We start from the raw sequence: 13,597 nt of genomic DNA on the forward strand, positions 1-13,597 counted from the left end.
ATATAACATCACTGGTTTATTTATGTGTAATGTTGAATTATGCTGTTGACATTATATAATTTATATAATAATTGCTTTTTTACCGTAATGTGGTATTATATTTTAGAAAATTAAGAACAGGGCTTGACAGCAGCCTTTCTTACTAGTTTTTCCTGTAAACAAAATTCTTTAAAAATGGGATGAAAATTATGTCAAATTAATGTAAGATACATCAATGTAAATGATATGCAGCAGATCCAGATTCAATCAATTGCTCGTGGATCGAATTCGAATTGCGATAGCTTTATTCGAATGCGATACAAATGCGCACTGTGTATGTATGTGTGTGTGTGTGTGTGTGTGGGTGAATGGTGTGCAAATACATTTATTTACATATGTACATATATACGAGTAGAATATTTTGCATGTTTCAGTCTCAGTTTCGGATTTTACTTTGGCCAACAAAGGAAGAAGCGAACCTTCTGGCATATGAGTATGTACTCGTGTATATTAATGTATCTGTACTCGTTCAATCTGTAACAGTAAGTGTGCATATGAACTACCGCTGTGCGGCCTTCGACTGTCCGTCGTCTACAGTCCGTCGTCTACCGTCTACCGTCTGTCGTCAGTTGTCTGCATGTGTGGCTCTGTTGCCAGACGCGTTTCAAATTCTAAAAAAAAATCCAGTAATTGAAGAGCCTCGTTACCGAACAGACGTTGAATAGGGAGAAATACCAACATACCCAACTTACCTAACTGATGCACATACATATATCACTTCAAATATGACAGAGACTCGTGGAACTGAGCCAACTTTATCGGATCAAAAGGGAATCTTGGTGACTTGCGTGCTGCTCGCTGTTATCATTATAATCGTTTCATTGATATGCCAGCATCGCAATGCGCGACTCTTCGGTCGGACACCGCCAGGACCATGGGGTCTGCCTCTAGTGGGCTATTTACCATTCCTGGACAAGAGTGCGCCCCATAAGTCGCTACAGGCGCTGGCCAAACGCTATGGCGGAATCTATCAGCTGAGCATGGGCAAGGTGCGAGCTGTCGTCCTATCGGATGCGACTTTAGTGCGTGAGTTTCTGCGCCATGAGGAGCTGACGGCACGTGCTCCACTCTATGTGACGCACGGCATTATGAAAGGCTATGGTGAGTGACAAGTGACCGAATTGACCGGACAGACACGAGACGAGTACAAAATGAATAACTTAAAACAGCAACTAACTTAAAATTGTACTTTGTTCTACTCGACTCGTTCTCGGTATCGTAACGCACTCTCAATCGCACTCACAGGCATCGTTGGAGCCGCCGGCACCATCTGGAAATACCAGAGACGTCAGCTCATAGATTGGCTTAAGGCGCTGGGCATGACGCGCAAACAGTGCGAGACGCGTGCGCACCTGGAGCAGCGCATTGGACGGCGCGTTAACGAGTGCCTCCAGGTAAGTCTCTTTCGTGTCTGGAGTCAGTACTCTCTGACTAATTGGATAACTGGCCCGCGCGAGAAATTCCAAGAATCATGAAAGTGAAGGTCCTACGCGTCATCGTCATCGTCATCGTTGTCTGCGTTTTTGTTGCTCTTGCTGTTGCTGTTGCTGTCGTTGGTGGGACATTCACTTTCCGTTGTGATCATCACTTGGCGATCTCAGTGTTTAGTGCTGCTGCTATGACAATAACAACAACGACAGCGACGACGCATACATTTTAAATTTGCTAATTTTGTTGTTTTACTGAATGTTTTTGTTGCTTTGCCTTTAACTCTTTATCCCCTTTACTTAAAAAATAAGCAAAAGGGTATATTGTGTTCGTTGAAATGTATGTAACAGGGAGAAGAAGGCATCTTCGACCCTATAGAGTATATATATTCTTGATCAGCATCAACAGCCGATATATAGCCGATATAGCCATGTGTGTCTGTCCGTCCGTCTGTCCGTCTGTCCGTCTGTGTGAGCGCCTAGATCTCAGAGACCATAAAAGGTAGAGCAATCAAATTTGGTTTTTAAGATAATACAGTTTTTATGATAATTAAAATTATCTAGTAAGATTATCTATTATACCACTGAATCGCATCAAGATCGGACAAGTAGAATGGTAGTTATGGCTATTAAATGTTTTCAAAGTAATACAAGTAATGTTTTTAAAGCATTTTATATATATTGAAATAAGTAACGGGTATCCTATGGTCGGGATCTCGACTATAGCCTTTCCCACTTGTTTTTTTTTTTGTTGTGTTTTACCTCTCGCTTTGGCACTTTTCACTCAGTTCTCGGTCTTGGTTGCAGTCTCGATCTCACTTATATTTCATATCCCATACATATCTCATTTCTGGTATTTCGTACCTGTATCTGTTCTTTCGTTTCTGCTTCTTATTGACAGTCATACGAGACGGAAGCACTGAAAGTTGGCGTACTGGATCCGCTGCCTGCGCTTCAACACTCACTGGGCAATGTTATCAATGATCTGGTCTTTGGCGAGACCTATAAGCGTAACGATCCCGACTGGCTATATCTGCAGCAGTTACAGGAGGAGGGTGTCAAACTGATCGGCGTCTCGGCAGTGGTCAACTTTTTGCCCTGGCTTCGTCATTTGCCGGGCAACAAGCGCAATATTCGCTTTCTACTCGATGGAAAGGCCAAAACCCATCAACTCTACGATCGTATTATCCAACGTTGTGAGAAACAGATGGAGCTGCATATGGAACAGCAACTGCCAGCCAAGCAGCCCCAAAGTATACTCGACTGCTTTTTGGGTGAACGTCAACCGTTCTCGGATCTCTATTGCGATGATCAGCTGCGTCATCTGTTGGCTGATCTCTTTGGCGCCGGCGTGGACACCTCACTGGCCACACTCCGATGGTTCCTGCTCTATATGGCACGTGAGCAGCGTTGTCAACAGCGTCTGCAGGATGAGCTGCAGCAGCTCAGCGAGTTACCCACATTATCCGAACTAGACTCGATTGTGTATCTCCGTGCCTGCCTCTCCGAGGTGCAACGCATCAGATCCGTGGTGCCGCTGGGCATACCACACGGCGTCGAGCGTGACATTACTGTGGGCGACTACTTCCTCGAACGTGGGAGCATGATACTCATACTGCAATGGGCTATCCACATGAATCCAGAGGTATGGCCCGAGCCAGAGCAGTTCCGTCCGGAGCGGTTTATCAATGCTAATGGCGAGTACACTGTTCCAGCGCAGTTTATACCCTTCCAAACGGGCAAGCGTATGTGTCCAGGCGATGAGTTGGCTCGCATGATGCTCACCCTCTTCACAGGTCGCATATTGCGTCGCTTTCATGTGCAGCTGTCCACTAAGGAGGATGGGCAGGTGAGCATGGATGGTGAATGCGGCATCACCTTGACACCGACACACTACAAACTTCGTTTTGACTTGCTGAAAGAGACGAAAATGCAGAAAGAGCTAAACGAAGACGAGTAGAATATGGAGTACACAAGAGAACGAGCTGGAACAAGATAGAAAACTGCAAAGGAAGAACGAATAGCAGGAGAACATGAACAAAGAGTCCAATTTGAAAAGCGAGATGTAGCTGGAGAAGGCATAGAAAATCAAAATTAAAGATGGAATATTTTACTTGATTATAATTTTCTCATTAATTTTCCATTGATTTTTTGTGAACATTTTTTTTTTTTACGTTGTTTGTCATTAAATCTTAAAATATTTTGGCAAAGTTTATTATATTCAATACCTTAAGAGAATAAAGTTAAAAAATAATAATAATTGCACTTTGGGACGTTTGTTTCTTCAAAATATATTTCGATTAAACACATAAGCAATGAAAATAATTCATTATATTGGATAGTTTAACATTTAAATGTATATTTTGTAATTATTTCTATATATTAATAGAATATTAATCGGTGATTGTAAAGTGAAGAATAAAAATAAAACATAATTTTTTTTTAATAAAATTTACAATATAAATGACTAAAAAACTTATCATTTTCCATTTTTAATAACAGGTACATAATCGGGAATGTTCCGAATTTCAAAAACGAGTGAATATGCTGCAAATCGAATTGATTGCTGTTCCGAATTCCGCAAATCGACATGAATTGTCGTTTTCAAAACGTGTGATGTTGAGCGAGCGGAATCAAAAGTAAATGCTACATAAAGCATTAAAATAATTCCCTAAAACAATAAACTGACATTTAAATAACCTTGAACATATTTAGAATCGTTTAAAATCACTACTTCAACTGTTTAAAGTTGAAGTATATTTTAAAAGAATTTTTTTAATAACATCTATAAAATAGTGCTGCACAAAATCGAGCGGCAATGACTAAACCGAGCTGTTCTGAATTCCACGTTACTATTTGCTATCGAAAAATCAAGTCTTAGTATGAAAAACTTGTTTGTTTTATGAGATATCGTAACCAAACTAAGAGAATATACATAAAACTTGGCTTTATATAGCCAGTTCAAAATTGGCTCAAATCGGACTACTATATCATATAGCTGTCATAGGACCGATCGGACGAAAATCAAGTCTTAGTTTGAAAAACTTTTTTGTTTTATAAGACATCGTAACCAAACTTATAGAATATGCATTTAAGTTAGTCTTATGCATCCTTACTGAAGTTGGTTCAAATCGGACCACTATATCATATAGCTGTTATAGGACCGATCGGGCGAAAATCAAGTCTTAGTATGAAAATCTTTTATGTTTTATAAGACATCGTTATTAATCCGATAGAATATGCATTTAAGTAAACTAAATATTTTTGTAATTTTTTCCATTATTAGTTATTGCCATAGTAAGTGCGGGGTCTCCGTCAGTCGAGTATGCTCGACTGTAGCACCGGCCCACTAGTTTTGATATAGAATATGTATTTACGAAGTCACTGAAGTCGACTGCCATTAAATTATTTCAAACTTCAACTATCATTAGTTAAACGTATTAGTAGTCGTGAATTTTTTGCAAAACTTTATAAGTTAAGGCTTTTTCGGAGAGAAGCTTTACGCACTCACCAAACATAATCTTAAAAGAGCATTCAGGCATGTTCTAAAAATTTTCTTTAAAAAAAGCATAGAAAAAGCAATATTATATGCCCCAAAATTATTGAATAAAACAAAATTGATTTTCAAATAAAATAATAATACCTATTAGGTGTGTTCTACAAATTTATAAGAGGGATAGAGCAACCGAAAAGCAATTATTGGTGTTCCTGAAAAAAAGAAACCATTGCTTTCAATGGTAACGGTAAAACCGACAGGGCACAGGGTTTTTCCATACATTTTATTATTATTTCGGTATTGTTTTGTTCATAAAATATAATTGTTCCTATGGCAGCTATATGGTAAAGTAAACCGATTTGTACCAAATTTGGTCAGGATGTACAGAACCAACTTATATGCTTATTCTGTGAGTTTGGTTAAGATATCTCAAAAAAGTTTTTCATACTAAGGGGGAATTTTACCCCAATTGTTCCTATGACAGATATATGATATAGTGAGCCGATTTGAACCAAATTTGAACAGATATACCAAAGAGGAGCCCCCTGGCTCAATCGACTCGGCTGTTGATCCTGATACATATACTTAGTGGGGTCTGCCACGTCCCCTTCTGCCTGTTACATACATTCTGCCAAACACATTATACCCTATTTTGCCAATTTTCAATGGGCTCAGGGTATAAATAGCTTGACCTGACTGACTGACTGACTCACTGATCATTGCACAGCCCAAACCATTGGACCTAAAAGGCTGACATTTTCATTTTATCGTGCAATAAGACAGCGTTTTGCGAAATTCAAATTGCAAGGGCGTCAAACTCGGGTCAAACTTCACACTTTGAGGAAACTGCTTAGTATGAAAATTTTTGTTAATTTTAGAGCTATCTCAACCATCTCAACTATGTCACAGAATAAACATTTGGGACTGCCTGTTACATACCCACCAAATTTGCTGCAATAGGAACAATCGGTTTCAAATTAACTGTTAGCACGAAACATTTTTTTGTTTCTTAAGTTATATAAACCAAATTCATAGATTATGTATTTGGGACTGCTGTTTCACCCTGACCAAATTTGGTCAAAATCAGATGACTACATCATATAGCTGCCAGAGGAACCGTCTGATTCAAATTTACTTTTATTACGAAAAGCTTTTTTGTTTCTTAAGTTATATCAACCAGACTTAACGATTAGGTATTTGGGACTGCCTGTTACAAACTGACCAAATTTAGTCAAAATCGAATGACTTTATCATATAGCTGCCATAGGAACAATCGGTATCAAATTAACCTTTAGTATGAAAAACTTTTTTGTTTCTTAAGTTATATCAACCAAACTCACAGTTTATATAATGCACGCAAAATCTCGAATTTTCCTACCAAATCTGACATTTTTTCCGCTAAATGTTTCCTTTTAACGCCAAATCTGATTTTTTCCGGCCAAGTTTAGATTTATTCCTTTGCCAAATTTGGCGATTTTTCCAAAGTCCAATTGCAGGGAAGCAGGGAAAATCCCACAAAAAAAACCTCTGCACGAGGTAAAACTCTAGTGACAAAAGCAATTTGTAGCCCCACAATTTCTGAAATCCAATTTTGTGACGAACAAAATTCAGTTTAATCTAAAAATTTTAAATAAAAATATAAATTAATAAAAAAAAGCGAAAATTGGCATTGTGCACTGTGAGCAAAAAGGGTGAGCTTTTTTGTACATAAAAATAACTTTTGCGCAGTGCCGAATGCCAATTTTCGCTTTTTTTTTTATTAATTATTATCTTAATTAATATCTTCCAAACCCCTCAGCCAAAATTTATGTTTCAAATACCCAAAAACGTGAAATTGTACTTATTACAACATATTTTAACAGAATCGTTAGAGCCGTTTTATCGCCAAAATGTATGCTGAAAACTATTATATCACCTGTAAAATGTTACCTGAGAACTTCGTTTAAGGGAACGCATAAAAGCCCTCAAACACACCTTTTCAATGATTAATAGAACATATCTGTAGCTTCTATGGTTTTGAAACTGTTGAGGTTTCAATTTTAGCGAGATTTTGCGCTTTCCCGCTAAACTAGTGGTTTTTTCAAAAAGTCGTAGAGCAAACATTTCTAGCTTTTCGAAAAGGTATAAGTCCCATCATTACATCTAAGCTATTTTAGCGCTTTGATACAAACAGACAAACAAACAAACAAACAAACTGACTTTTTATTTCATTTTGAGATGACCATTCAAAATATAAATTTAGTTATCCTTTGAACCAGTTGTCGGATTTGGGCCATAAATTAAATAAAATAAATAAATAAATAAATAAGAAATTGTACCAAAAAGCCCCAACGGCTCCATAAGCTGCGATCATATAAATTTTTCTCCTCCCACTTACACCCCCGTATTTCATGACCTATGTGAATTCGAAGAGTTTTAGTATGCCATTTTGTAAGTTAGGACTAAACCTTTCGATCGGTATATAACTCGATCTGATCGGACAGTTGTAGCAAATTTTCCAACTTAGCTGTATATATTGTTAGTCGCCTTTCGCACCCTTCGTGATGCTTTCGTCACTAACGCGAGCTGCCGTCCGCAGTGACAGCGAGCAGCTTGAATATAATTAATCGTTTTTTTTTGTTTACAAAAAATTGTATATTATATAAATTTGTTTCTACTAGTGATGTAAATCCAAACTCTAGATCGAGTTTTATATCGAAATAGAAAATTTCCAAAAATAAGAATCGAGTTATCGATTTTGGAATATAGTAGATCAAGTTGCAATAATCGATTTAAAAAAAAAAAAAAAGTTTAATTTGAAAACGTAATAGTAATCACAAAATACACTCGTACATTTTTTTGGAAATCTTATATTTTTTGCATCGTTTTCATGCCTTATTCAAACTTTGACAATTTTCTAGTTTATTTATTACAAGCGATCATCAAAAAATGATGAACAAGCCCCCGTGAGTTGTCGATTTATTATGGAAATCGATTTAATCAACTCGATAGATCGTCCAAAAAATCATCGAGTTTAAGTACTCGATAATCGCTTCCGCGAAAATCGAGCTGTCGATATTTCGATATACATCTTGCATTCGGCAGAAAATTTCCAACAACAAAAATTTCAAATTTTTTCAAAAAGTGTGATCATAACTGCTCCGTACAAACAGTGAAAAAATGTAGTAGTCTGATTTGTATAAGAAGGTATCATGTCACTTAGCAGGTACTGATAACTAGAAGCAAAGAAGGGGTTAACGACCCATACTATAGGTCTTAAAAGAGAGAATAATACGCCAAGACCATATAATTTGCGTTCACTGCAGTTGAAATGCCTTCACATGCACATATTTTTGCTACTTTTATTCTTTTCCAGAATCAACAAATTCGTATGGTGCCGGGTTACAGAATATTTTATAGATACAAATTGAGTATCCGAATAATCAGGCTGTCCGAATTAACAAGTGTCCGAAATATTGAAATAGTACAGTAATATATTTTTGCTCCACATTGATGTTTATACGCTTGTTGAGGAAATAAAATTTTGTAACGAAATATGTAACGCATTAAAGGAGGCATGGCGCCTCTATAAACAATACATACGAGTATTCTTCATTAGGACAACGACCTGAGTAGTCCTCGTTTCGAAGCTATCTCGATGAAACTTTTGCACAGGTCAGTTTTTTTGCTGCATGCAGTACATATCTCGAAATCGGCTTTATCGGATGACTATATCTTATAGAAATCAATAAATGGGCATTTTTTTGTCTTTTTAAGCAATTTTATTTAAGGCGGTTCTGAATCGCTTAACCAGTTCGGTTCGGGCTTTTAGGCTAACCAAAATTGATTATGAGCCGAACCTTTGATATTATTTACCCAGCGAACCAGATCTGAACCTTTTTTTCGGTTCGAAAAAGATATTGCATTCTTAACACTTTGCTGTCTGTGTCTCATTGTACGTATGGAAGTGAACACTCCAGCCCGTAATGTCTTTGATATGGTAGCAGACTCAATACCTTACCATCAGTAAAAAAAAGATAAAAAGAAATGTGAGAAAAAAAAATATTTTTATGATGCAAGCAATGTTTTAAGCTATACTTTTGGCGTTGCTGCGACTTAATATTTATTATTTTTATTAATTTTAATTCATTTACTGTTGCCAACAAATGAAACAAACAACTTTTGTGATTTTTTTGGAATCATTCGTAACAAGGCTTTACTTTATTATTGTTTTTAATACATTTTCTTAAATTTGTTGCCTATTTTTTCTGTTTGTGCTCATAAAACTAAACCACAGTTCGTTTTGTTGGATGTATAATATAATGAAAAACATCAACTAATTATCTAATTTGATGCTAAGATAAAATAATTGAATATCAGAAAGACAAAACAAATATAATAATAAAACGAATAACTAACTTGGCTAATTAAATGGCTATTTAATTGATAAGACTTACGAGCTAGACTACCAAGTAATTAATAATTAACTGAACACAGCTTCTTGGGTTTGAAATAATGGAATTCGTTCTGCATAAGAAAAGCAGCTACACCCAGATACAGTACACACATAGTGTATGCACTAATACCATCTTCAATTATAAGACACGCACACTCACGTGTACATATGTAATGGTGTTGTTGTTTTTGTTGTTTGTGTAGTGCTAAGCACTTCTCTCATTTGTCATTTGGAAAACTTTCCACTTAGAAATTTACTTAAGTTGAACTTAATTTAAGTTTTGTCATAGATACATTGTACATACAAATATATAAAAATAATAAAAATAAACGTGTTGTGTGTCTAGGAACAAAACCGTGCTCTTCTGAATCTATGTGGCATATTGATGATTCAGTTCAGTTGGAGCCCACATTGCGCACCTGCTGCGGCTCTGTGGCAGTGGGTGCCAGTGGACGACGCTTGAGGCAGACCTTGAAGGACTCGGGCGTTATGGTTGCGCCAACATTGCCCTTGAGACTTGGCAGGGGTTGACCCTCAGGTATCGCAATGTCGAAACAGTGCATGAACGATGAGAAGAACAAGAAGAGCTCCATGCGCGCCAATACATCGCCGAGGCACATGCGTCGACCCACACCGAAGGGTATAAAGTACTCAGGCTTGCGCACCTTGCCCTCCGTATCGATGAAGCGGGCGGGACGAAACTCCTCGGGCTTTTCCCACAGATTGGGATCCATGTGTACGCTATTGATTAGCGGAATAACATGTGAGCCAGCCGGAATTGTGTAGCCATTCAGTTCGACATCTCTGCAATGGAAAAAGAGAAAGGAACGGAAACGGAACGGAAACGGGAAGAGTTGCTGGTTAGTCCAAATGTTTTACTGCAGTTTCTTATTTATAGTGCTCATTGTTTCATTGTTTTTAATTAATTCATTTTCTTATAGCGGTTCTGTTTGGTGGGGTCGGTTATCAGCTGACATGCCTCTAATCAGTATATCAAGTGCGTAGAACCGAAACTGGGACAAGCCGCGATGCAAAGATGCAAAGGAAGCGCTTCCAAAGAAACGGAAAAACTGATGACGCTGTCCAGCTGAATGCGAGAGATGAGGGAATGAGACAAGTGGCCAGTTTACAGTACGTAGTTCCCCCAGTTCGTCGATTGCAATCAGTTGCCAGTGCCAGTGTCATCTGATTGGAGTCAGAGTATTCTATATTATGTATTTTCTATTCTGTATTCATCCGACTGGGTCCCTCCACCAGGTCCGATCGATTCACATAACGACAATGAATGTGCAATCTCTGATGCCATTTTCCATTCGTGGTGTGAATGAACGAACGAACAAATGGACCTCGTCGTTGTCGTCATTTGCATGTTACGCACAACATGCTCAATGCGAATGCAATGAGAATAAAGTGGGCGTGCCATACTGATAGCTGACAACCGATGATACCCGATGATACCAATGACCGATAGCTGAGTCGAGTCGTCGATACATAGTTGTTGGATCGTTTTTTGTTCATTTCATTTACACGTACCTTGTAGGCGAGTGTGTGGTGGCCAATGGCACAATGCTGGATCGTCGCATAGATTCGAGTATTGTTGATTCAGTGATGGGCAAATATTGCAGATCCTCAATTGTGGGCAATCGATGGCGACCAACAACCTGATCGAGCTCATCTTGCACTCGTCGCATCTCCTTGGGATTGCGCAGCATAAACACATTGATCCACTGCAGCGTTGTCTTTATTGTCTCCATGCCCGCTGAGAATAGATCGATGATCACCTGCACCAGCTGTTCCTCTGTTCCGATCAAAGCAAAATAATAGGAAATTAATCCTTTACTCACAATATATTGATGGGGTGACATGTACGAGTACTTACCATGATTTTTGCCATCGAAAAGCTCCGCATCTGTGCCCTCGGCCTTGGCCTTCTCGATCTCACACAGATAATAGTCGACAAGATCTCGGATATTGTTGGGATCAAAGCTGCGCTTGTGCTCATCGATGACATCCTGATAGAACTTTTGCATCTCAGCCCGATTCTGTGCAATCTTGTTCTTGGCCGTCGATATGCTGGGGAAACACTGCAGCGTCGGTATGTAGTCAACGGTGTGGATCTCGCCAAAGAGACGCATGCCCTCCTCGATGAGGAAGTTGAAGCGTCTGAATTTGGGATCATCGATAGTGAAGCGTGTCGACATCATCAGGCTGCAGATGACATTGCTAACCGCCAACGAGATGACCGGTGATAAATCAATTGGCTGACCATCACTCGCATGCAAATGGCCAATGAATTCGTGAACCTCCGTCTGTTTGTTGAGAAAGCGGTCATAAGACAATGCCGACAAGGTTCGAGTTGCTCATTTAGTTAACTGTTGACTGTTGACTGTTAACTGTTAACTGTCTACAAGTCTCATGTCGACTTACCATAATGCGCTTTTGCATCTGTTGCTTTCCGTTGCCCATGTAGGTCATACCAAATTGTCGCAGTTTGTCGTGCAGAAAGCGTCGCTGATCCTTCCACAGTTTGCCGGTGCTATTGATGATGCCTGTAAATCGATACGATACGATACGATACGATACGATATGAATATACGATACGATACGTTCAATGAGATTTCCACTGTCTTAACACTTAATTTTTATTTCTTTTGTTTGCACTTTTTTTCCTCTCTTTTTTCTGCACTTTTTTTTTGGTTGTTTTATTTTTATTCAATTGAGGTAGGCTCCACCGGGAGAGAACTACTCTTCAGTGTCCCACTTTTGCAGATTGTTAAATCGAAATACCAGATATAACACTCGTTAAATTTCAATCGGAATTTTTATAAAAACAATTTATATAAAACAATAAAAAGACAAGCTCTTTAAGGGCTGGCCACAAGGAGTGAAATAAAAAATAAATTCATTTAATCAAGTAAAAAACTGGCAACAATGAAATGTTAACTGCATTTCTTGTTTGTCGAATTTTTTCATTTCTTAATTTTGTTTTTTATATAAGCAGTTTGGAATACGTTCGTAATTCTCTGATAAGTTACGTATTCGTATAGAAAACTATATATACTACTGGTAGTCCCCTCCCTCACTATATTTATTTATACTTATTACACTTTTTGCTGATTCAACGAAATTACATAGCAAATCGGTTGTAAATTTCCATCGTAATTATAGTAAAAATTCGAAAATAAATAACATAAGAATATTTTGTTGATAAGATGAGATTCGAGAGATTTTCTGAGGGCAAGTGCGATCAGGAATCAAATTCAAGTGCAATTTTTTTTTCCTGCTTAACAATTTACTTACCGTATCCATTTAGAGTCTGCATAAAGGGCGTATCCGGACGACCAGTGAATTCCTCGCGGCGAAAGCATTCGCGTATCATTTTGTAGTCACTCATGACGACCGTCAGTTGGCTGCCCAGGCGTGTGGAGAACAGGGAACCGTATCGCTTGGCCAGCTCCATGAAGCGAGTGTGCTTCTCGTTGCCCATGAAAAGAAGATAGCCAATGACCGGGAATCCCCAGGGACCCGGTGGCAGCTTACGAAGCTCCCGATAATTGCGCAGCAGCCATTGCATCAGACTGATCAGCGTGAGGAAGCTGAGAAAGACCATCAACAGATGCTGGGCATCCTGCTGCTCCACCTGAAGCTGTCGCAGCATAAACTTTATCAGATACGAGTCGGTCAACATGTTGCAGATATTTGGGCGTCTTTTATTTTGGACGGTGGGAACTGGTAGACAGATCGCTGTCTGTGTGTCTGTGTGTGGGTGTGTGTGTGGCGTTAATGCTCAGGACACTCGCTTTACGTCTGTGTGAGTGTGTGTGTGTGTGTGTTTTCTTTTCTGCTTTATTTGCTGCACTGATTAGCCATTTGTTGTCACTTTTGCTTTTTCTTGCAACTGAACCTAACCAAAATAGTTTTTTTTTTTTTTTTTTTTTGATTTGCGGTCTTTATTGTTTGTGGCACAGAGAACAGAATAAAAAAATTGTATTTTTCTTTCACGAAATTTTGTTTCTGGTGTTTCTATTAATTTGTTGAAAAAAAAAATTTTTTTTAATTTTTTTCTTTAATTTCCTAAATTTTGTGTTTGGCGTTTTTCACTTGATTTTTTTTTTTTGGTTACATTTAAACAAATTAAGCAGCAAGCAAAAAAAAAAAATAGTTGCTTGCTTGAGTCGAAGAGGAAGAGACCCGGAGACG

At 38.3% G+C, this 13,597-nt stretch overlaps 2 protein-coding genes and 1 long non-coding RNA gene across 3 annotated transcripts; 2 read left to right on the forward strand and 1 right to left on the reverse strand.

Moving 5' to 3' along the window:
- Positions 1 to 417: 417 nt before the first annotated feature.
- On the forward strand, positions 418 to 661 carry LOC117784117. The gene is made up of 2 exons (XR_004617404.1): positions 418 to 472; positions 523 to 661. It is a non-coding gene; the product is annotated as an uncharacterized LOC117784117 (long non-coding RNA).
- Positions 662 to 764: 103 nt separating this feature from the next.
- On the forward strand, positions 765 to 3,431 carry LOC117793994 (cytochrome P450 306a1). The gene is made up of 3 exons (XM_034634458.1): positions 765 to 1,140; positions 1,285 to 1,433; positions 2,368 to 3,431. Exons 1-3 carry the CDS (start codon positions 765 to 767, stop codon positions 3,424 to 3,426), a joined length of 1,584 nt encoding a protein of 527 aa, XP_034490349.1. The 3' UTR covers positions 3,427 to 3,431.
- A 5,759-nt stretch (positions 3,432 to 9,190) lies between these two features.
- On the reverse strand, positions 9,191 to 13,351 carry LOC117784110 (cytochrome P450 18a1). Its single transcript, XM_034621758.1, has 5 exons — positions 12,698 to 13,351; positions 11,825 to 11,946; positions 11,277 to 11,706; positions 10,931 to 11,195; positions 9,191 to 10,201 (listed from the first exon to the last, which is right to left on the reverse strand). Exons 1-5 carry the CDS (start codon positions 13,083 to 13,085, stop codon positions 9,793 to 9,795), a joined length of 1,614 nt encoding a protein of 537 aa, XP_034477649.1. The 5' UTR covers positions 13,086 to 13,351; the 3' UTR covers positions 9,191 to 9,792.
- Between the last annotated feature and the right edge of the window lie 246 nt (positions 13,352 to 13,597).

This window comes from Drosophila innubila, chromosome X (assembly GCF_004354385.1).
Source record: "Drosophila innubila isolate TH190305 chromosome X, UK_Dinn_1.0, whole genome shotgun sequence".
NCBI lineage: Eukaryota > Metazoa > Arthropoda > Insecta > Diptera > Drosophilidae > Drosophila > Drosophila innubila.